The following is a 25,116-nucleotide window of genomic DNA, read 5'->3' as shown; positions in this document are numbered from 1 at the left end:
TACAGTTTTAGAGCAGGCCTCTATACCGACACTGCGCCCTGAGAGAAATGGCTACAGGACCCACGATGTTAATGTAACTGTAAATCTCTTGCTCTGATTTCGCATAGAAAGAATATGAACTCACCCTCAAGTACAGCGTTTACTCTCACCGGTTAAATAACTTGCAATACTTGAATATGAGAAAAGAAGACTAGAAAACTATGCTTTTACATAATTATCATATTATTGCAATGTACTTATAGAAATGTGTATTAAGTGATGGGGAGATTCTCACAGTGAAGCACTGAAATAAATGATATGGTGATTTGCCATTTCAGCTCGTAAGTGATCAGAAGCTTCAGTTATACACAGAGACTGACTATGTTAGTTCAGGGCTGAAGTTAACAAACCAAATGCAAAGCATCCAGTAAGACCTGCTTGAACATGACTGCTGATGAAGACTCTGCCCGAGGCAGACATTCCCATTGAAAAAGATCTTTTCAATGGGAATGTCTGGTGTCTGTGCTGAAAGCAGATTTGAAAAGCAAAATAGAATAAAGCAGACACAGTACAGGGACAGGTGAGGCTACTGACATCCGTACCCCCCCAAACCAAAACAGCAACAAAGACACGATTCATAAGTTGTATAATGTGTGTTTCAGCTGACACAGGAAACCATCTGGCGTCTCCAGAATGTCTTTTATAGGGGTGGCCTTATGGTTGATTATTTTGCTGACTGGAAGTCCCAAACAGCTTTAAGGATTCCCAGCAGAGCTAAGCAGAAGCAGCTCCCCCAGCATGGAGACAAATAAGTAAAAGTTAAAATAAGTTGAAAACATGTATGTGTTGCTGTGTGAAATACTTGTAATACTTGTGTCACATGTGGATAGGGCACTATCTGTTGTGGCACTAAAGGCTAGCAGGCAGCATAATTAAAGAAATTTAAGTGCCTTTAACTTTAATGTACATAAAATATATCAGGAATATTAGAGCCAAGCCCTATCTGTATAATTAGCTTTTGTTTATTCTGTAGGGCAAATTTTAACCAACTGTCAGAAAACAAATAACCAGCATGTTATGTGTATGAATCAGAGGTGGGACCAAGTCATTGTTTTGCAAGTCTCAAGTAAGTCTCAAGTCTTTATCCTCAAGTCTCAAGTCAAGTCTCAAGTAATGTCAGGCAAGTCAGAGTCGAGTCTCAAGTCACTGGTGTAAAAGTCCGAGTAAAGTCACAAGTCTGAAATTTTGAATTTCAAGTCCAAACGAAAAAAGCATGTTGCAGTTATGCTAAATGTAAATATTAGACCATGTAATTTTTAAATCTGTGTTTTTCTCAACACATGACAAAATAGTGAACGTAGAAAATATACACAAATTGTGAAATTGCACCTCTTTAAAATGCAGCTCAATTAAACCTAGCTCCAAGAATAATTTTCACCGACAGTTCTGAGATAAGCTGCATGTTATTCTTGGATGCGGTTGTAGGACCGGCTTTAAAATCGCATGACAAAAATATCATACACATTTAAAAAACTGCATCACCAACGTAGCCTGGACAACATTTGCTAGTTAGATGAAGTCAGCTATCTCATCGTAGCATATTTATATGCATATTTATAATCATACGGTTCTTGGAGTGAGTGCACACACTCATGAAGTTTAGTAACTTCCGGTCACTGCAACAAGTCCAGGTACAGTTTACCGACGGATGGGTGCAGGACCTTGAAATGCACCGTGTAGAACGAAAGACCATCGTACGTATCATAAGTTTACCAGTCTCACAAATCGTCTTCATAAATACACATTCGTTAACCGTTTATTAATAGGACCTTTGAGCTCAACGGTAATTAATTAGCAGTGGAAATAATTTCTGGTAGCATCACAGAAATGTAGCAGTGACAATAATACTGTATGCTGTAATCGTACTGGGCAATTAGTGATACAAAAAACCTGTTTTATCCTGTGAATAAAAGTATATGTTTTTGTCAATGTGCCATAATAACAGAAGCGAAACGCAATATTGTGTCAGGACAATTCACTATTTATGCACAATAAATAAAGGAGCATAGCGCGACCATTTCTGTTCAGCGCCAGACTTGCTTGTAACCTATATCACCAATTATGTTATGAAAATGACGCATTAACTACAACAGCAGACTGACCTTTGTGGAAATGCTTGGAGCAGACTAACCTGTGAGCTGGAGGGTTCTGGGACGTTATATTTGGTCTTTGAATGGCTGCAATCCAGTCGCCTCTTTGTTACTTCGGAAACATGGCTCGAACAATTTCTCTTCAACGACGTAATCCGATAACAACCGATCTCTTTACCCGTCAGCTTCCCGTGGCTGTCATGCGACCGGCTATTGCAGTTAATAATACAACAGCTTCTTGACATTTTTGTGTTTCTTTTCATCGCTGTGTGACTGATTTCAATTGAAAGCCTGCGTGCGCTAGTACCGCTTGCCACGAGTTCCCAGAATCCTTTGCGGTTCTACCCGTGAATGACGTCACATTTTCAATCTCTATATAATATGCATGTTAAATTTTATATTTGGGGTAAAATATCAAGTCTTTTCAAGTAAACCGGTTCAAGTCCAATTCAAGTCCCAGGTCATTGGTGTAAAAGTCCAAGTCAAGTCACAAGTCTTAGAACATTTTTTCAAGTCAAGTCTAAAGTCATAAAATTAATGACTCGAGTCTGACTCGAGTCCAAGTCATGTGACTCGAGTCCACACCTCTGGTATGAATCATCAGTATTTTCTGAAAGATCAGCTCAGATTTTTATATTAAATTTATGCCTGGAATTTCCATGTGATCTGTATTCAGGTTTATTATTTAGACCTCTCATTGAAATCTTGTTACCTAAACTCTCACACCAATCCCATCTGAATGGAGAAACTGGTGACACGTGTCACATTCCAGGACAGGTATAAACAATGAGAGGTGGTGGATTGGCCAGATGATGGCCGGTGTGTAAAAATAACTCAGTTGTTTGGTGGTGGCATCGCAGAGCTTCCACAGATTCAGTAACATTAACAAGTGGTGGAGGCCAGCAGGTGGATGAGGGAGAGGGGAGGCAGGAGGAGGCCGCCAGTCTGAGTGTCAGGTGAACTTGAGGTAAGAAGTTATGCCCTGCAGTCCATCTGGGTCAGATATAAACCAAGTTTAGATGGAGATTATTTTTGTTGTGTTGACTTTTTACAGTCAGTTACAATAACTCGTACTGCATGCTAGCTAGCATGACGGAGTTTCTATACAGCTGGGCGGGTGCTATGATGTTACTGACAGTGAACTTTATTTTATTCATAAGGTGATAGGTTTGTAGCTTGAACCTATTCGCTGGAACGTTGAAGGCAATATAATTACACAGCAAGCAAGACACGAGTAGGCAAAGTTCTTCATGTTTCTCGTGCACGGGAGAGAACCAGACAAACGCCGTTCCTTCGCTTGACCCCAGTTGCTCTCGTCCGTTCTCCCGTAACACTGTTGTTTTATTGAGGTTACATGAATATGCATCGGTTCATTAACATATGACGTCTACATACAAACAAAGAGTACCTTGCCTTTGTGTGTGTGTGTGTGTGTGTGTGTGTGTGTACTTGTTTTCGTGACATCTTAGGACAATTTTATGATAACACACTCACAAAATGAGGACGCTCAGAAAAATGAGGACATTTTTGAGGTCCTCATTTTTCTGAGCCTTCTAAAGTGTTCTAGAGGCTCCCAACATGCTCCCAAACCAAAAATCTCGAAAGTCCTGAAACATCACAATTTTATGAAAAAGTGTGTTTAAGTGTGTTTAGCGTTTTTGCTCACTTTCAGTTTCGCCGCCTACTGGCCAGTTTTGGAACTTAACACACTTTAAACACACTTTCAGTGACGTCACTCTGCGAGTCCTCATATTGTAGGTGTGTCAGACACAATAACACATTTGACCCAGGTTATACCCTTCTGGGGCTTAGCGGACACATGCGTGGACAGCACCTTTTAGTTCTTATGTCCAAAGTCGTATTCAATGTTGAAATGGAGGTGAACTTTATTTCAATCATTCGTGGAATAGTAACAGATGAATTTTGAGGCTTCTGAAAATTGTTCGTTCAAACCTTGCCAATTAAACAATCATTCTAACACACATCAAAAACTTTTCACATTTTTATACATATTAAAGTGAGCTATAAGCAAGGGTAACAACAGTTAAATCAGGCAAATCTTGACAAAAATGAAGGTCTTTAGATTCAGTTATCAGTACCTGCACAGCTTGGTTTCTTTTGTTGTTGACAAAATGTATCGAAATATAAAGTTTCAACATTTGTCTAATTATATTACTATTAATTAATGAGTCTTACTTCTCAAGATCAATGCACAAATTGTCTGACCTTCACTATGCAGAATGATGTGTGTGCAGATTTTGACCCTTGAAGAGTTTATATTAATCTACATTAATATAATTGCATCTGCAATCTGCAGTTGAACTTGGAGATTCCTGCCGCTGTCATCTGATTCAGTATGATCATCAGGCTCAGTCTCGACTCTGTGTATCTACAAGAATTGATGAAAAAAGTCAACACTTTATTAATTATATTTTAAATTCAACTTACCTTATACTTTTTACAATATAGTATAAAATGCATATTGTTTCTTTAAAAACTAATAACACACTATTAAAAACTGCAGAATGCACAATTCCAGCTTCATTTAGTAATTCAATTAGTAAATAAAAGTGAGTAATTAAGTCACTTAATTAACTAAGCAACTGTAAATGTCACAGAAGTACAATTCAATTTCAATTCAATTTTATTTATATAGCACCAAATCACAAAAAAAGTCGCCTCAAGGCGCTTCATAGATACAGAGAAAAACCCAACAATCATATGACCACCTATGAGCAAGCGCTTTGGCGACAGTGGGAAGGAAAAACTCCCTTTTAACAGGAAGAAACCTCTGGCAGAACCAGGCTCAGGGAGGGGCGGCCATCTGTTGCGACTGGTTGGGGTGAGAGAAGGAAAACAGGATGAAAGACATGCTGTGGAAGAGAGACAGAGGTTAATAACAGATATGATTCAATGCAGAGAGGTCTATTAACACATACTGAGTGAGAAAGGTGACTGGAAAGGAAAAACTCAATGCATCATGGGAATCCCCGGCTGCCTACGTCTATTGCAGCATAACTAAGGGAGGATTCAGGGTCACCTGGTCCAGCCCTAACTATATGCTTCAGCTAAAAGGAACGTTTTAAGCCTAATCTTGAAAGTAGAGATAGTGTCTGTCTCCCGAATCCAAACTGGAAGCTGGTTCCACAGAAAAGGGGCCTGAAAACTGAAGGCTCTGCCTCCCATTCTACTTTTAAATACTCTAGGAACAACAAGTAAGCCTGCAGTGTGAGAGCGAAGTGCTCTAATAGGGTGATATGGTACTACAAGGTCATTAAGATAAGATGGGGCCTGATTATTTAAGACCTTGTATGTGAGGAGCAGGATTTTGAATTTAATTCTGGATTTAACAGGAAGCCAATGAAGGGAAGCCAAAATAGGAGAAATCTGCTCTCTTTCTAGTCCCTGTCAGTACTCTTGCTGCAGCATTTTTCGATTAGCTGAAGGCTTTTCAGGGAGTTTTTAGGACATTCTGATAATAATGAATTACAGTAGTCCAGCCTGGAAGTAACAAATGCATGAACTAGTTTTTCAGCGTCACTAAGAGACAGGATATTTCTAACTTTAGAGATGTTGCACAAATGAAAGAAAGCAGTCTTACATATTTGTTTAATATGTGCATTGAAGGACATGTCTTGGTCAAAAATGACTCCAAGGTTCCTCACAGTATAACTGGAGGCCAAGGTAATGCCATCCAGAGTAAGAATCTGGTTAGATACCATATTTCTAAGATTTTCAGGGCCGAGTACAATAACCTCAGTTTGATCTGAATTAAGAAGCAGAAAGTTAGCGGCCATCCAGGTCTTTATGTCTTTAAGACATTCCTGCACTTTAACTAATTGGTGTGTGTTATCTGGCTTCATGGACAGATAGAGCTGGGTGTCATCTGCATAGCAGTGAAAATGTATGCTATGTCTTCTAATGATACTGCCTAGGGGAAGCATGTATAATGTAAACAGAATTGGTCCTAGCACTGAACCCTGTGGAACTCCATAATTGACCTTAGTGGGTGAAGAGGACTCTCCATTTACATGAACAAATTGTAGTCTATTAGATAGATATGATACAAACCACTGGAGTGCAGTACCTGTAATACCTACAGCATGCTCTAATCGCTCTAATAGGATATTATGGTCAACAGTATCGAACGCTGCACTAAGGCCTAGCAGGACAAGCACAGAGATGAGTCCACTGTCAGAGGCCATAAGAAGATCATTTGTAACCTTCGCTAAAGCGGTTTCTGTGCTGTGATGAACTCTGAAACCTGACTGAAACTCTTCAAATAAGCCATTCCTCTGCAGATGATCTGTTAGCTGTTTGACAACTACTCTTTCAAGGATTTTTGATATGAAAGGAAGGTTGGAGATTGGCCTATAATTAGCTAAGACTGCTGGGTCTAGAGATGGCTTTTTGAGTAAAGGTTTAACTACAGCCAGCTTGAAGGCCTGTGGTACATAGCCGATTATTAGAGATAGGTTGATCATATTTAAGATTGAAGCATTAATTAATGGCAGGACTTCTTTGAGCAGTTTTGTAGGAATGGGGTCTAAAAGACACGGAGGATTGGAGGAAGTAATTATAGAAGTTAACTCAGAAAGATCAATTGGAGAAAAAGAGTCTAACTTAACATCAACGGTACTAAAAGTAGCTGTAGATAATGTTACATCTGTGGGATGATTATTGGTAATTTTTTTCTCTAATGATAAGAATTTTATTTGTGAAGAAGTTCATGAAGTCATTACTAGTTAACGATGGTTGGCTCAAAAGAGCTCTGACTGTTTGTCAGCCTGGCTACAGTGCTGAAGAGAAACCTGGGGTTGTTCTTATTGTCTTCAATCAGTGACAAATAGTAAGATGTTCTGGCTTTGCGGGGGGCTTTCTTATAAATCAGCAAAATATTTCTCCAATTATGATGATCCTCTAAATTTGTGACACGCCATTTCCTCTCCAGCTTACGAGTCATCTGCTTTAGGCTACGTGTTTGAGAATTATACCACAGAGTCAGGTACTTCTGATCTGAGACCTTAGTTTTCACAGGAGCTACAGTATCCAGAGTCATATGTAGTGAGGAGGTAAAATTATTATTAACAAGATAATTGACCTCTGTTGGGGTAGCGTTCAGATAGCTGCTCTGCTCTGTGTTGGTACAGGTCATTGAAGATGATAACAGTGGGTGGATTACATTCTTAAACATAGTTACAGCGCTTTCAGAAAGACATCTGTGATAAAGTCTACTCTCCACTGCTGTGTAATCAATTATTGTAAATGTAAATGTTATCAGGAAATGATCAGACAGGAGAGGGTTTTCAGGAAACACTGTTAAATGTTCAGTTTCTATGCCATATGTTAAAAACAAGATCTAGAGTGTGATTAAAGTGGTGGGTGGGTTCTTTTACATGTTGAGAGAAGCCAATTGAGTCTAATAACAGATTAAATGCCATGTTGAGGCTGTCATTCTTAGCATCTACATGGATGTTAAAATCACCCACAATAATTATTTTATCTGAGCTGAGCACTAAATCAGATAAAAAGTCTGAGAAATCAGAGAGAAACTCTGTGTAAGGCCCAGGTGGACAATTAGATGATAACAAATAAGACTGGTTTCTAAAATTTTTCAGCTGGGGTGGACAATGCTAAGCATCAGGCTTTCAAATGAATTAAAAGTCTGTCTTGGTCTTTCATTAATTAATAGGCTGGTGTGAAAAATTGCTGCCACACCGCCCCCTCGGCCTGTGCTTCGAGGTTTCTGGTAGTTAGAATGACTCGGGGGTGTTGATTCATTTAAACTAACATAATCATCCTGCTGCAATCAGGTTTCTGTAAGGCAGAGTAAATCAATTTGTTGATCAATTATTAAGTCATGTACTAACAGAGACTTGGAGGAGAGAGACCTAATACTTAATAATCCACATTTCACTGTTTTACTCTTTAGTTAGGATGTGGATACTGTATTGTTCTTTCTTTGTAATTGTTTATGTTTAAGTTGTTTGTTGCTGGTTTTTAGATTGTTTTTTGTCTTTTTGGAAGCTGACACAGTCTCTATGGAGATGGGTTTTTGGGGGGGTAGCAGGAGGAGAGAAGCTGCAGAGAGGCGTGTAAGACTGCAACTCTGCTTCCTGGTCCCAACTCTGGATAGTCATATTATGGGGGGTTTAATTAATTTGTCCATATTTCTAGAAATGAGAGCTGCCGTCTCTCCTTATAAGACCAGGTTTCCTCCAGAAGGTTTGCCAATTATCTATGAAGCCCACATCGTTTCTGGGACACCACTCAGACAGCCAGCAATTTAAGGAGAACATGCGGCTAAACATGTCACTCCTGGTCTGATTGGGGAGGGGACCAGAGAAAACTACAGAGTCCCACATTGTTTTGGCAAAGTTACACACCGATTCAATATTGATTTTAGTGACCTCCGATTGGCGTAACCGGGTGTCATTACTGCCGACGTGAATTATGATTTTACTGAATTTACGTTTACCCTTAGCCAGTAGTTTTAAATTTCCTTCAATGTCGCCTGTTCTGGCCCCTGGAAGACAATTGACTATGGTTTCCGGTGTCTCTAGCTTCACATGTCTGAGAACAGAATTGCCAATTACCAGAGTTTGACCCCCGACGGGTGTGTCGCCGAGTGGGGAAAAACGGTTAGACATATGTATGAATTTGAGGAGTGGACCCAAAATGCTGACACAAAGGAACGTGAAAGAAAATTTGAATATTAACAGAAAGCAAGCCGTTTATTAATCTCTACTTTTAAGATTAGGCTTCAAACTTTCCTTTTTGCTAAAGCATATAGTTAGGGCTGGATCAGGTGACCCTGGATCCTCCCTTAGTTGTGCTGCAATAGACGTAGGCAGCCGGGGGATTCCCATGAAGCACTGAGTTTTTTCCTTTCCAGTCACCTTTCTCACTCACTGTGTGTTAATAGACCTCTCTGCACTGAATCATACTTGTTATTAATCCACAGCATGTCTTTGTCCTGTCTTCCTTTTCTCACCCCAACTGGTCACAGCAGATGCCCGCCGCTCCCTGAGCCTGGTTCTGCTGGAGGTTTCTTCCTGTTAAAAGGGAGTTTTTCCTTCCCACTGTCGCCAAAGCGCTTGCTCATAGGTGGTCATATGATTGTTGGGTTTTTCTCTGTATCTATTATTGTGCGATCTACTGTACAATATAAAGCGCCTTCAGGCGATTGTTGTTGTGATTTGGCGCTATATAAATAAAATTTAATTAAATTAAAAGATTACAAAACAAAAGGCAGAGGTGAAGCTAAACAATAACCTAACCTGGGGAAAATATTTTTTATTAAAAAAAACAAACAAACCATGAAACCTGACATGGATACAAAGATACCTGGAACATGGAAACGTGGCACCAAAGACAACAGATGACCTGACACTGAACAAATGAGGACAGGACTTACAGTGGCTTGCAAAAGTATTCGGCCCCCTTTAACTTTCCCACATTTTGGCACATTACAGCCACAAACATGAATCAATTTTATTGGAATTCCACGTGAAAGACCAATACAAAGTGGTGTACACGTGAGAAGTGGAACAAAAATCATACATGATTCCAAACATTTTTTACAAATAAATAACTGAAAAGTGGGGTGTGCGCAATTATTCAGCCCCCTGAGTCAATACTTTGTAGAACCACCTTTTGCTGCAATTGGATTCCATTAAAATTGATTTGTGTCACGGCTGGGAAGGCGAGCCGTGTGGTGTGGAGGAAGGAGGACCCAAGATGCAAGCAGTGGATGAAAATGCTAGTGAAGTTTATTTACAAGGTGTAGTGGCAAACAAGCAGTGGGGCATGACAAATAACTGAAGACACCTAAACTGGGAAGAACTAAAATAACAGACCTGGGTGCATACAACAAAGGGATGCGCGGCAGCCGCCGAGCAGGACACCGAGTAACAGGCAGGAGAACACACAGGGCTTAAATACACACACCAGTAATCAGGGGATGAGAGACAGGAGGGCAACACGGCTGGGAGGAATCAGAGCTGACGGGACAGGGGAAACGTAAACTGAACACACTCACATCAGACAGAGACCTTCACAATAAAACAGGAAACTCAGACACGGGGAACCAAACAAGACACAGAACTAAACAGACAGATTCACAAACAGACGGGGTGACAGCATAGACAGAGACACAGACGCAGACTCAGAGGCAGACCAAATATAACACATAGAAATCAAACAATAATAATCATCATCATCATCATCATCATAATAATAATAAACTAAAAGCGCTGGGTCACCGACCCAGGACCATGACAATTTGTGTTTGTGGCAGTAATGTGACAAAATGTGGAAAAGAGGGACGAATACTTTTGCAAGCCACTGCAAGTACACAGAGAGATAATGAGGGGATGAGGAACAGCTGGGACAAGGGGAAACAAAACTAGACTCACTGCATATAGGACAAAGACTTTCCCAATAAAACAGACATCACAAGGGTAATCTAATAAACAAATGAACTTAGCAAACCTAAAGAACTTATAAATAAACATCGACATCTAAACAAACTAAAACTTAAAACGCTGGGTCAACAGACCCAGGAAAGTGACAGTAAAATCATTTATTATACACATTATACTTATTTTCTTAAATTGCTTATCTATTATCTGTATTTTAACTTGGGGGTCTAGGGGTGCTGCATGTTTATGATAACACACTGACAATATCAGGACAATTTTAGCCTTACTCTATCAGTGAACAGCATGCCCATGCTAACTTAAACTAGACCAGCAAGCTAACCCCATGTGTATTAAGTGTTACTTCAGAATAGGAACCAAACAAATTAACGGAACGAAATTAACTGTAACAGCAGTTTGCAAAACATTGTGACAGTTCTCAAGTGTTCCTACCTCAAATCCAGCACGTGTTGCTGTGTTTTTGTTGTTAAATGGACGAGGAGAGACCGGTGGCTGGTGAGAGGATGCAGCATTTCGTCAGTGGAGCATAGAACAACGTCTCTGATTGGTCAAAAAGTGAGTAAAGATGCATCTGATTGTTCGAAAGCGTCAACCAAAGAGCTGCTGGTCACGGCAAGATACAAACTCGCCGGAGCTCTGCGTGAACGGCACATCCGGGACCTTCAGCACTCAGGAGAGATTTATCTTGAGGTATGTATTTACCTTTGATATCCATGCGTCGACGCAAGCTCCGCGAGGTAAAGTTGTATGTTTAACAAGCTAATTAAGGTTAGTTAAACGGAATTAAAACAATACACAACCGATTTGAACAAATTGAAAGTGGTGAATGATGATAAATGCTAAAAAATTACTTAAGATTTATCTTTAACAATAGATATTAGAAGTTAAATTTAACTGTTTTTAAATTCCCACCGGAGTTAAAGGGACCTGCGGCCTTGCATGTGCTCTGCATCTTCAACTGCAGAGACAGTCAGTCTAAGCTCAGTGTAGCTAACTGCAACACACTTCTTTTTTTTTCAACACAAGATATGCTTGGGGGGATTTAAATGATAATATTAATGTTTTCTTATTCAGCACAAATCAATAATATTATAGTTATTTGCTCACGGTCTGGGTCTCTGGCCCAGCGTTTCTGATGTTATTCTAAGGTTTTTGAGTTTCTTATGTTTAATGGCGGGTTAGTTGAGTTTGGCTTAACGTTATTAATATCGTTTTAAGGAGTTTATGTTAGGGCTGTATATTACCACGTTTGTATTTTCATGCCATGTTTCCTGTTTTATTTTGAAAGAGTCTGTTGCGTTCAGTTCATTAATCTCACTTCCCTGTTGTGTCAATAGAATCATTTGTGCAAGCTACTACCCTGCTGTCCCTCTGTCGTGTCTCAACCTCCAACAGGAAAGTAGAAGTCCTCATATGGTAGGACCAGTGATTGTAGTGTGTGTTACACTGTCCTCATATTGTTTTAAGCTGTGAAGGACAGGAGTGTGTTTCAGTTGCCTTCCTCATGTGGTAGGACCAACAACTCTAGTGTGTGTTACACTGTCCTCATATCATTGGGTAGCAGAACCGTACAGTGTTAAGTTTCTATAGAATCTGGTATAAGGAAGTCAGATCCTTCTGTAATAATATTCACTGATACAAATATGATCTGTAGTTAATTAAATAGTCGGGATTTATACTAGAGAATGTTTCTGACGTTATATTGTTGTCTTTTGTTGCAGACACCAAGTGCCGAGGTCCTGTCTCAACCTCCTTCAGACCAATTGGTGAGTGACACACCCACTTCATTCTTCCAACAGGTGAAGATGGATGTTGCAGACAGGACATATCCTAACTTTTGCAGCCGTTACGATAATAACGCGCTGTTTGCACGATGAGCACAGCTTCCAAGCTCCCCTAAATTGACCGTGCGCTTCGTGTTGTGTGTGCGCGAGTCTGTGCATTTAGTGGCGTCTGTGCAGAAATGACTAGTAAGACAAGGCTGCAAACTATTCTCACAGACTTCAAGTGTGCACTTGAATCCAAAACGATCTCTCTCTCTCCCTCTGGCTCTGTTGAGATGCCACTGGGAGAGTAACGACTGCCCCTCCCCCCCTCTGCTCAGCAAACAGGTGGCTGTTTTTGCACCCCTCCCCCTCTGCTCTGCAAACACGTGGCTGCTTTTGCACCCCTCCCCCCTCTGCTCAACAAACACGTGGCTGCTTTTGCACCCCTCCCCTCTCTGCTGAGGGCAAAAACAAGGCTCATGTGCAAAGTGAAGCAAAATAACATTGACAGAGGTTCAGAGAAAGGAGAAAAAAACGGAGCAGGCTCCCGTTGTTCACTTCAAGGAGGCGGCTCTACGGGCCGTTTTGTTTGTGACCGACACACACAGTATATATATATATTCTCAATCACATTCACACCACTCTCTTATATCAGTTCCACTACATCAAGACTATTTTATGGTGGTCAGCTGTTTTATTGTCATGTATTTTGCATAGTAAGATAACCATGTCCTCCATTCAAAAGCACTGAAAATGTCTATGGTGGTGCTGTACCTAATATTGTGCTCATTTGATCCAAAACCTATTTTTCCTTTATTTTGAAGGCTGAGGCTTAGATCCATTAGGTATTCACGAGAAAGGCATTATCGCATGTCAGGATTACAGTATATCGAAAATATGTGATTATAATGGGAGTCAATGGGGCCCAAACGGATACAAGGGTAAAAGGAGGTAGTACATATGTGAATCTTCTTTACTATACACCACACCATAGAGGGGATCATTGAATTTCAAAAATAATCCTAAAACACACATCCTGGCCAAGTTTCATGCAACTAGTCTTTAAAATGACTGATATATTGAGAATCAAAAATCCAAAGTTACCCAAGCGGGTCCCTTTTTTCGCTAGGGTAAAACGAGGGTTAAATAGTCGGGATTTATACTAGAGAATGTTTCTGACGTTATATTGTTGTCTTTTGTTGCAGACACCAAGTGCCGAGGTCCTGCCTCAACCTCCTTCAGACCAATTGGTGAGTGACACACCCACTTCATTCTTCCAACAGGTTACACATTATTTTTTTGTATTTGGCATCAAGTATATGTGTCAGTTGGGCCTAGTGCATAAATGAAATGCACTTTAATTGTACTAAAACAATCAGTTTTAGTCGAAGTTAACCAAAACCAACATTAGCATTAGGATAAAGTAATTGTCTATACCATTTGTTAGTCCAAACTTTCCCTTAAAGCATCAGCTTGATCTTTATTCTGACAAAATTTGATATTTTTGTCGTTTTACACATGTTTTTGTCAAAATAAGCTCCCGCTGATCAGTTTACATGATTTAATTTCTGGGGAAATAGATGGCTGTACATCAGTGTTGGGTTTAGAGCTTTTATTGACAACAGCAGGAGAAGTTAGAAGTCAGGAATGTGAACTCTACATGTGTTCAGTCGTCATGTCCTCATATTGTTTTAAGCTGTGAAGGACAGGAGTGTGTTTAAGTAGAAGTCCTCATATGGTAGGACCAGTGATTGTAGTGTGTGTGTTACACTGTCCTCATATTGTTTTAAGCTGTGAAGGACAGGAGTGTGTTTCAGTTGCCTTCCTCATGTGGTAGGACCAACAACTCTAGTGTGTGTTACACTGTCCTCATATCGTTGGGTAGCAGAACCGTACAGTGTTAAGTTTCTATAGAATCTGGTATAAGGAAGTCAGATCCTTCTGTAATAATATTCACTGATACAAATATGATCTGTAGTTAATTAAATAGTCGGGATTTATACTAGAGAATGTTTCTGACGTTATATTGTTGTCTTTTGTTGCAGACACCAAGTGCCGAGGTCCTGTCTCAACCTCCTTCAGACCAATTGGTGAGTGACACACCCACTTCATTCTTCCAACAGGTGAAGATGGATGTTGCAGACAGGACATATCCTAACTTTTGCAGCCGTTACGATAATAACGCGCTGTTTGCACGATGAGCACAGCTTCCAAGCTCCCCTAAATTGACCGTGCGCTTCGTGTTGTGTGTGCGCGAGTCTGTGCATTTAGTGGCGTCTGTGCAGAAATGACTAGTAAGACAAGGCTGCAAACTATTCTCACAGACTTCAAGTGTGCACTTGAATCCAAAACGATCTCTCTCTCTCCCTCCGGCTCTGTTGAGATGCCACTGGGAGAGTAACGACTGCCCCTCCCCCCCTCTGCTCAGCAAACAGGTGGCTGTTTTTGCACCCCTCCCCCTCTGCTCTGCAAACACGTGGCTGCTTTTGCACCCCTCCCCTCTCTGCTGAGGGCAAAAACAAGGTTCATGTGCAAAGTGAAGCAAAATAACATTGACAGAGGTTCAGAGAAAGGAGAAAAAAACGGAGCAGGCTCCCGTTGTTCACTTCAAGGAGGCGGCTCTACGGGCCGTTTTGTTTGTGACCGACACACACAGTATATATATATATATATATTCTCAATCACATTCACACCACTCTCTTATATCAGTTCCACTACATCAAGACTATTTTATGGTGGTCAGCTGTTTTATTGTCATGTATTTTGCATAGTAAGATAACCATGTCCTCCATTCAAAAGCACTGAAAATGTCTATGGTGGTGCTGTACCTAATATTGTGCTCATTTGATCCAAAACCTATTTTTCCTTTATTTTGAAGGCTGAGGCTTAGATCCATTAGGTATTCACGAGAAAGGCATTATCGCATGTCAGGATTACAGTATATCGAAAATATGTGATTATAATGGGAGTCAATAGGGCCCAAACGGATACAAGGGTAAAAGGAGGTAGTACATATGTGAATCTTCTTTACTATACACCACACCATAGAGGGGATCATTGAATTTCAAAAATAATCCTAAAACACACATCCTGGCCAAGTTTCATGCAACTAGTCTTTAAAATGACTGATATATTGAGAATCAAAAATCCAAAGTTACCCAAGCGGGTCCCTTTTTTCGCTAGGGTAAAACGAGGGTTAAATAGTCGGGATTTATACTAGAGAATGTTTCTGACGTTATATTGTTGTCTTTTGTTGCAGACACCAGGTGCCGAGGTCCTGCCTCAACCTCCTTCAGACCAATTGGTGAGTGACACACCCACTTCATTCTTCCAACAGGTTACACATTATTTTTTTGTATTTGGCATCAAGTATATGTGTCAGTTGGGCCTAGTGCATAAATGAAATGCACTTTAATTGTACTAAAACAATCAGTTTTAGTCGAAGTTAACCAAAACCAACATTAGCATTAGGATAAAGTAATTGTCTATACCATTTGTTAGTCCAAACTTTCCCTTAAAGCATCAGCTTGATCTTTATTCTGACAAAATTTGATATTTTTGTCGTTTTACACATGTTTTTGTCAAAATAAGCTCCCGCTGATCAGTTTACATGATTTAATTTCTGGGGAAATAGATGGCTGTACATCAGTGTTGGGTTTAGAGCTTTTATTGACAACAGCAGGAGAAGTTAGAAGTCAGGAATGTGAACTCTACATGTGTTCAGTCGTCATGTCCTCATATTGTTTTAAGCTGTGAAGGACAGGAGTGTGTTTAAGTAGAAGTCCTCATATGGTAGGACCAGTGATTGTAGTGTGTGTGTTACACTGTCCTCATATTGTTTTAAGCTGTGAAGGACAGGAGTGTGTTTCAGTTGCCTTCCTCATGTGGTAGGACCAACAACTCTAGTGTGTGTTACACTGTCCTCATATCGTTGGGTAGCAGAACCGTACAGTGTTAAGTTTCTATAGAATCTGGTATAAGGAAGTCAGATCCTTCTGTAATAATATTCACTGATACAAATATGATCTGTAGTTAATTAAATAGTCGGGATTTATACTAGAGAATGTTTCTGACGTTATATTGTTGTCTTTTGTTGCAGACACCAAGTGCCGAGGTCCTGCCTCAACCTCCTTCAGACCAATTGGTGAGTGACACACCCACTTCATTCTTCCAACAGGTTACACATTATTTTTTTGTATTTGGCATCAAGTATATGTGTCAGTTGGGCCTAGTGCATAAATGAAATGCACTTTAATTGTACTAAAACAATCAGTTTTAGTCGAAGTTAACCAAAACCAACATTAGCATTAGGATAAAGTAATTGTCTATACCATTTGTTAGTCCAAACTTTCCCTTAAAGCATCAGCTTGATCTTTATTCTGACAAAATTTGATATTTTTGTCGTTTTACACATGTTTTTGTCAAAATAAGCTCCCGCTGATCAGTTTACATGATTTAATTTCTGGGGAAATAGATGGCTGTACATCAGTGTTGGGTTTAGAGCTTTTATTGACAACAGCAGGAGAAGTTAGAAGTCAGGAATGTGAACTCTACATGTGTTCAGTCGTCATGTCCTCATATTGTTTTAAGCTGTGAAGGACAGGAGTGTGTTTAAGTAGAAGTCCTCATATGGTAGGACCAGTGATTGTAGTGTGTGTGTTACACTGTCCTCATATTGTTTTAAGCTGTGAAGGACAGGAGTGTGTTTCAGTTGCCTTCCTCATGTGGTAGGACCAACAACTCTAGTGTGTGTTACACTGTCCTCATATCGTTGGGTAGCAGAACCGTACAGTGTTAAGTTTCTATAGAATCTGGTATAAGGAAGTCAGATCCTTCTGTAATAATATTCACTGATACAAATATGATCTGTAGTTAATTAAATAGTCGGGATTTATACTAGAGAATGTTTCTGACGTTATATTGTTGTCTTTTGTTGCAGACACCAGGTGCCGAGGTCCTGCCTCAACCTCCTTCAGACCAATTGGTGAGTGACACACCCACTTCATTCTTCCAACAGGTTACACATTATTTTTTTGTATTTGGCATCAAGTATATGTGTCAGTTGGGCCTAGTGCATGAATGAAATGCACTTTAATTGTACTAAAACAATCAGTTTTAGTCGAAGTTAACCAAAACCAACATTAGCATTAGGATAAAGTAATTGTCTATACCATTTGTTAGTCCAAACTTTCCCTTAAAGCATCAGCTTGATCTTTATTCTGACAAAATTTGATATTTTTGTCGTTTTACACATGTTTTTGTCAAAATAAGCTTCCGCTGATCAGTTTACATGATTTAATTTCTGGGGAAATAGATGGCTGTACATCAGTGTTGGGTTTAGAGCTTTTATTGACAACAGCAGGAGAAGTTAGAAGTCAGGAATGTGAACTCTACATGTGTTCAGTCGTCATGTCCTCATATTGTTTTAAGCTGTGAAGGACAGGAGTGTGTTTAAGTAGAAGTCCTCATATGGTAGGACCAGTGATTGTAGTGTGTGTGTTACACTGTCCTCATATTGTTTTAAGCTGTGAAGGACAGGAGTGTGTTTCAGTTGCCTTCCTCATGTGGTAGGACCAACAACTCTAGTGTGTGTTACACTGTCCTCATATCGTTGGGTAGCAGAACCGTACAGTGTTAAGTTTCTATAGAATCTGGTATAAGGAAGTCAGATCCTTCTGTAATAATATTCACTGATACAAATATGATCTGTAGTTAATTAAATAGTCGGGATTTATACTAGAGAATGTTTCTGACGTTATATTGTTGTCTTTTGTTGCAGACACCAGGTGCCGAGGTCCTGCCTCAACCTCCTTCAGACCAATTGGTGAGTGACACACCCACTTCATTCTTCCAACAGGTTACACATTATTTTTTTGTATTTGGCATCAAGTATATGTGTCAGTTGGGCCTAGTGCATGAATGAAATGCACTTTAATTGTACTAAAACAATCAGTTTTAGTCGAAGTTAACCAAAACCAACATTAGCATTAGGATAAAGTAATTGTCTATACCATTTGTTAGTCCAAACTTTCCCTTAAAGCATCAGCTTGATCTTTATTCTGACAAAATTTGATATTTTTGTCGTTTTACACATGTTTTTGTCAAAATAAGCTTCCGCTGATCAGTTTACATGATTTAATTTCTGGGGAAATAGATGGCTGTACATCAGTGTTGGGTTTAGAGCTTTTATTGACAACAGCAGGAGAAGTTAGAAGTCAGGAATGTGAACTCTACATGTGTTCAGTCGTCATGTCCTCATATTGTTTTAAGCTGTGAAGGACAGGAGTGTGTTTAAGTAGAAGTCCTCATATGGTAGGACCAGTGATTGTAGTGTGTGTGTTACACTGTCCTCATATTGTTTTAAGCTGTGAAGGACAGGAGTGTGTTTCAGTTGCCTTCCTCATGTGGTAGGACCAACAACTCTAGTGTGTGTTACACTGTCCTCATATCGTTGGGTAGCAGAACCGTACAGTGTTAAGTTTCTATAGAATCTGGTATAAGGAAGTCAGATCCTTCTGTAATAATATTCACTGATACAAATATGATCTGTAGTTAATTAAATAGTCGGGATTTATACTAGAGAATGTTTCTGACGTTATATTGTTGTCTTTTGTTGCAGACACCAGGTGCCGAGGTCCTGCCTCAACCTCCTTCAGACCAATTGGTGAGTGACACACCCACTTCATTCTTCCAACAGGTTACACATTATTTTTTTGTATTTGGCATCAAGTATATGTGTCAGTTGGGCCTAGTGCATGAATGAAATGCACTTTAATTGTACTAAAACAATCAGTTTTAGTCGAAGTTAACCAAAACCAACATTAGCATTAGGATAAAGTAATTGTCTATACCATTTGTTAGTCCAAACTTTCCCTTAAAGCATCAGCTTGATCTTTATTCTGACAAAATTTGATATTTTTGTCGTTTTACACATGTTTTTGTCAAAATAAGCTTCCGCTGATCAGTTTACATGATTTAATTTCTGGGGAAATAGATGGCTGTACATCAGTGTTGGGTTTAGAGCTTTTATTGACAACAGCAGGAGAAGTTAGAAGTCAGGAATGTGAACTCTACATGTGTTCAGTCGTCATGTCCTCATATTGTTTTAAGCTGTGAAGGACAGGAGTGTGTTTAAGTAGAAGTCCTCATATGGTAGGACCAGTGATTGTAGTGTGTGTGTTACACTGTCCTCATATTGTTTTAAGCTGTGAAGGACAGGAGTGTGTTTCAGTTGCCTTCCTCATGTGGTAGGACCAACAACTCTAGTGTGTGTTACACTGTCCTCATATCGTTGGGTAGCAGAACCGTACAGTGTTAAGTTTCTATAGAATCTGGTATAAGGAAGTCAGATCCTTCTGTAATAATATTCACTGATACAAATATGATCTGTAGTTAATTAAATAGTCGGGATTTATACTAGAGAATGTTTCTGACGTTATATTGTTGTCTTTTGTTGCAGACACCAGGTGCCGAGGTCCTGCCTCAACCTCCTTCAGACCAATTGGTGAGTGACACACCCACTTCATTCTTCCAACAGGTTACACATTATTTTTTTGTATTTGGCATCAAGTATATGTGTCAGTTGGGCCTAGTGCATGAATGAAATGCACTTTAATTGTACTAAAACAATCAGTTTTAGTCGAAGTTAACCAAAACCAACATTAGCATTAGGATAAAGTAATTGTCTATACCATTTGTTAGTCCAAACTTTCCCTTAAAGCATCAGCTTGATCTTTATTCTGACAAAATTTGATATTTTTGTCGTTTTACACATGTTTTTGTCAAAATAAGCTCCCGCTGATCAGTTTACATGATTTAATTTCTGGGGAAATAGATGGCTGTACATCAGTGTTGGGTTTAGAGCTTTTATTGACAACAGCAGGAGAAGTTAGAAGTCAGGAATGTGAACTCTACATGTGTTCAGTCGTCATGTCCTCATATTGTTTTAAGCTGTGAAGGACAGGAGTGTGTTTAAGTAGAAGTCCTCATATGGTAGGACCAGTGATTGTAGTGTGTGTGTTACACTGTCCTCATATTGTTTTAAGCTGTGAAGGACAGGAGTGTGTTTCAGTTGCCTTCCTCATGTGGTAGGACCAACAACTCTAGTGTGTGTTACACTGTCCTCATATCGTTGGGTAGCAGAACCGTACAGTGTTAAGTTTCTATAGAATCTGGTATAAGGAAGTCAGATCCTTCTGTAATAATATTCACTGATACAAATATGATCTGTAGTTAATTAAATAGTCGGGATTTATACTAGAGAATGTTTCTGACGTTATATTGTTGTCTTTTGTTGCAGACACCAAGTGCCGAGGTCCTGCCTCAACCTCCTTCAGACCAATTGGTGAGTGACACACCCACTTCATTCTTCCAACAGGTTACACATTATTTTTTTGTATTTGGCATCAAGTATATGTGTCAGTTGGGCCTAGTGCATAAATGAAATGCACTTTAATTGTACTAAAACAATCAGTTTTAGTCGAAGTTAACCAAAACCAACATTAGCATTAGGATAAAGTAATTGTCTATACCATTTGTTAGTCCAAACTTTCCCTTAAAGCATCAGCTTGATCTTTATTCTGACAAAATTTGATATTTCTGTGTTACATTGTCCTCAGATTGTTTTAAGCTGTGAAGGACATGAATTTGGTTTTTTTTAGCCTTTCTCAATTGGTAGAACCAACAACTCTAGTTTGTGTTACATTGAAACTGAACAGCAGGGATGTTTGTCATGAAGATAATAACACTCTATCCGATTTCAAACAATCACACTGTGATGAGTATTATTAGTAGATTATGTTCACATGTAAAATATTCATATCAAATGGTAAATATCCTATATTTATATAGCGCTTTACTAGTCCCTAAGGACCCCAAAGCGCTTTACACATCCAGTCATCCACCCATTCACACAGACATTCACACACTGGTGATGGCAGCTACATTGTAGCCACAGCCACCCTGGGGCGCACTGACAGAGGCGAGGCTGCCGGACACTTGCGCCACCGGGCCCTCTGACCACCACCAGTAGGCAACAGGTGAAGTGTCTTTCCCAAGGACACAACGACCGAGACTGTCGGAGCTGGGGCTCGAACCGGCAACCTTCTGATTACAACTCTTGAGCCACGACCGCCCCTTAGCCCCTTAATGTAGAATTACACACTGCCCAACGCTGACTTTGCCTACAATGCAGAGAAAAAAGCAAACAGACCTATTGCATGCATTGATTCTCATATTTCACTGTTACTTTTCAAAGGCTCAAGGACCAAGTATTCCGGGGGTTCCAAGCCACACGCTTTACTCAGCTGCCCTGGACAACATGAAGGGCACCTCTGCCTCAATCACCCTGGACAACAAAAACATTAGCAACACTTCACCAAGAAGGGGTAAAGGCACCAAAATACAAAATGTTTTAGGTTAATATACTTGTGATCAAAGAACAAGTTTGTTTTCAGACATGACACTATTCAGAGCTTTTATCATAAATCATTTCATCTTATTTGATTCCCAGCAGAACACAGCACTTCAAATGGTTCATTCCAAGCATCCTTAAAGGAGCAATAAGCAATATCTTTTCACTGCTAGGTGTGCTGTTTTGCACTGCCTGTGAACCAAACCAAAGTCTATGGCTGGAGATCAACACAGAGAGAGGGATTGTGACTTCATGCTGTACTCCAGATGTAATTACACCTCTAGTTCTTCACATAGTCATTTTTAATTCCTTCAACCTAAGTATGATGAATTGTGCTTATTGCTCCTTTAAAGTGCTCCAGTAGAAAGCAAGGTTTAAGAACATTTTGTATTCACATTATAAACTAGAATATTTTCTATCTTTTCTTGCATTCACATTAAGATATTTTCTTTTGTTTCCATTTATGACAGCTGGGACGGTGAGAAGCAAGTGGACAAATGATGAAGTGAAGGTTGCTGAGCGGCATGTTTCACTTCATAAAAAGCTGCAAAGTACCAGGTAAAAAGGAATGTGACTGCTGCCTCCAAGCAGAGCCGGCAGCTCTGAAAGGCAGAGACTGGGTTGTCATAAGGTACTACAGCCACAACAGGATCATAGCATTAAAAGAAAGATGCAAGAAAAAAAGAAACAAGCAAGAGAGATACTTTGTTACTTCCACAGTTATGTCAGTATTGCAGTTTTCTGTATTGCATTGTTCTTACTCATAAATCTGTGGTTTATGCTGGGTGCTTTTTGCAATTAAATGATAAAAAAGGCAGATAATGTTCCACGTTTTTATTCACATGAACATTCACTACAAAATGAATTAATGCATTACAATATCAAGACTTAAAAAGTAGACTGACCACATTTGACCCATGTCTTTTTTTTTTTTTAAAGTCTTTACACAGCTCAGATTTACTGTTTTATTAACACATAAATGTCTGATATTTCTGTCAGAAGTTACCCAACTGATGAGCATTACTATTGTGCATCCATGTCTATTATATTGTAATCTCAAAAGGAGCCAAGCTAAAAATGCAGAACCTACCGTTACCTGGTCCTTATAAGTCATGTATACTTGAAAATTATGTGTTTCCATGGGCTTCACAATTCACCTAAACATGAAATATCTGTGTGTGACCTTATGGTACTCATAAGTCACATAAACCTGACAGTGTCCTCACAGGTAGCATTAAATTCAGGTTTGACCAAAATTTAGCCCTAGCCAAAATCTCAACAGATGGGTGTGTTCCTGGAAGCATGGGTCAAATTTTTTGAGATTCCCATGCCTCTAGGACCTTCGGAAAGGCACGTTCCCATTTGTCACATTTTTGTCATACGTACTGATATATCACGAAAACACGTATGTGTGTGTGTGTGTGAGGTCAAGATGTGACCCTGTGAAGACCCTCCCCAAAGCTGGTGCCAGGAGTCCAGCGGGTCCATCTGAACAAAAGGCTCTTATACTTAAAGAGATATATACGTGTGTTTGCTATGCCATATATCAGCAAGAGAAGATACGACCTCTCCTAGGAGGTGTGTGATCTATGCCAGAGCACTCTGTAGAAGAGTGAACGCACTCCCCTCTTCATGCTACACAGAGTTTTTACAGACCTCCTAGGGTGAGACATTCTTTCAATCTACAAATGATTATATACTTCTAAGCATATATGAGTAAATATTTCTAAGCATAAATGACAATCAACAATACAAAACCTAACATTCCCCCCTTTTTGACCTTTATGCTAGAAAAGCTCCCAGTTATGAATACCTCATGTCTGACAGTTTCAATGCAAACATTGTTATACACAGCATATGTCAAATCACCCTAAATTACTGTATAAATACACAGTTTGACAAATGTATTAGCAGTTATCCCATTCCTCATTGATCTCATCCAATGGCAACCTGCATCCTACGAGCAAACAAATAAATTGTTAATTTAATAGTTGAAATAAGAAAGTAACATTTTCAAAAACATCTCAGCTTGGTGGTGCTTCCTCCGGGTGTGCAAATCACATGTCTCTCTGCAGAGTGGTTTGAGTTCTGCAGGGCGTCATAAATGTCTCTTCCAGTTGTTTCCATCATTGTCCATAGGACCAGAGTCCAAATGTATGTAGAATAGACATTCAAACATACCAGTTGGTTTTGTTGTTTGTCAACATGGGTCTCAGCTATCTCCAAAGCTGCAGACCTCTTCAGCACTCAAGTTTTATGGCCTCTATCAACCCCCATCACCTCACTTCAGCTTTGTCCTGTGTTCCACTGTCTCTTCTTGCCATTTTACTCCAAAGGTGGCAAATGTCAAACTCCAACAGTCTCCTCAGTTCTCCTCAAAAGTTTTCTTCACATGCACAGTGAAGTTGTAGCTTGTTGTAAACACAGTGCCATTCACCCGATCAGTCAGGATGATGGGTTTGCTCTTCTTCTCTGATGCTGTTTGTCCACACTGCTGCTGCTTTGCTGGGACTCTTTGCTCAGGACTTGCTGCTGTCTCTTTATCATGTTATTGCTTTGGAGCTGCATTCCTTGTCTTCAGGGAGGGGTGAGAGCTTGCTTGCTTGTGAGGTTGAGAGACACATGGTGCTGTAAATACGTCAGCCAGAAACTTGGCCTGCATGTTTCCAATGATGTTGAAATATAACTTTCTTCCGACTGCTGCATGTGGAAAATTGATTCAGGTCTGCTTTTCACCTGAAAGTGACAAACTAAGACATTTTCATTATTATCATCGCTGCTTAATCAACACACATCTCTCTCTCTGTTTTTGTGAACAATCCTTTCTTAAAAGCAAAAAATAAAATCATGGTTGTTTTTGGCTGATCAACACAAAACCTTTTCCCTATGATTTATTTTTCATCTACAATATAAATTCTTCCTCTTTTTCATTTGCATAAATAAATCACATGGCCGATGATACCATGGTGATCCATAAATATAATCACCAGTTTATTAAATTATTTTTAACCCAACAGAACAAATAAACAAAAACATGATGCTGATGCTACACACACACACGAGTCAAGGTGCAGGAAAACTGCTCACGGGAACGCTGCACACTCTCTGTTTCCCCTCTCTTTGAGTAGTTCCCAGACAGCTCTTGATCTGATAATGTGTAGCTTGCTCATCAGCTCAGAAAAGTGGTTGCATGCTTTGCCCACAGTGGCAAAGTCTTACACTTTCATATTCAATTCAGCTTCTCCATCATGTAGTTTTCAGCTGTTTCATACAAGGTTCAGCATATTAGTTGTTTTCACAGGTGTGCTCTATATCTCAACAATAGCTCATAATAAGACGACAGTCTTTCACACAGATCAAGTGCCTCT

At 39.6% G+C, this 25,116-nt stretch overlaps 1 protein-coding gene across 22 annotated transcripts; it reads left to right on the top strand.

The window, feature by feature from the left end:
- Positions 1-8,014: 8,014 nt before the first annotated feature.
- LOC308401731 (uncharacterized protein) lies at positions 8,015-24,776 on the top strand. 22 transcript variants are annotated; one of them, XM_080890101.1, is made up of 15 exons: positions 8,018-11,260; positions 11,908-11,965; positions 12,292-12,336; positions 13,542-13,586; positions 14,382-14,426; positions 15,596-15,640; positions 16,436-16,480; positions 17,276-17,320; positions 18,116-18,160; positions 18,956-19,000; positions 19,796-19,840; positions 20,636-20,680; positions 21,593-21,722; positions 21,922-22,016; positions 22,219-24,776. In XM_080890101.1, exons 1-15 carry the CDS (start codon positions 11,136-11,138, stop codon positions 22,228-22,230), a joined length of 870 nt encoding a protein of 289 aa, XP_080746227.1. In that variant the 5' UTR covers positions 8,018-11,135; the 3' UTR covers positions 22,231-24,776. The 22 variants fall into 22 exon arrangements, with proteins under 22 accessions (XP_080746232.1, XP_080746233.1, XP_080746231.1 ...); XM_080890086.1 differs by having other exon boundaries at positions 11,908-11,986; XM_080890092.1 differs by lacking the exon at positions 8,018-11,260 and adding an exon at positions 11,287-11,338 and having other exon boundaries at positions 11,908-11,986.
- Positions 24,777-25,116: the final 340 nt, after the last annotated feature.

The sequence above is a fragment of the Rhamphochromis sp. 'chilingali' genome, assembly GCF_963969265.1.
Source record: "Rhamphochromis sp. 'chilingali' genome assembly, chromosome: 8".
Taxonomy (NCBI): domain Eukaryota; kingdom Metazoa; phylum Chordata; class Actinopteri; order Cichliformes; family Cichlidae; genus Rhamphochromis; species Rhamphochromis sp. 'chilingali'.
Note: the sequence above shows the minus strand (reverse complement) of the source record. Positions and strands in the feature narration are given on the sequence as shown.

What these genes read in the sequence shown, in the direction of transcription:
- LOC308401731 (XM_080890086.1), top strand. Translation starts at nt 11,136, where the DNA reads ATGCATCTGATTGTTCGAAAGCGTCAACCAAAGAGCTGCTGGTCACGG. An exon ending in AACCTCCTTCAGACCAATTG is followed by an intron (nt 17,321 to 18,115) that starts GTGAGTGACACA and finishes CTTTTGTTGCAG; the next exon opens with ACACCAGGTGCCGAGGTCCT. An exon ending in AACCTCCTTCAGACCAATTG is followed by an intron (nt 19,001 to 19,795) that starts GTGAGTGACACA and finishes CTTTTGTTGCAG; the next exon opens with ACACCAGGTGCCGAGGTCCT.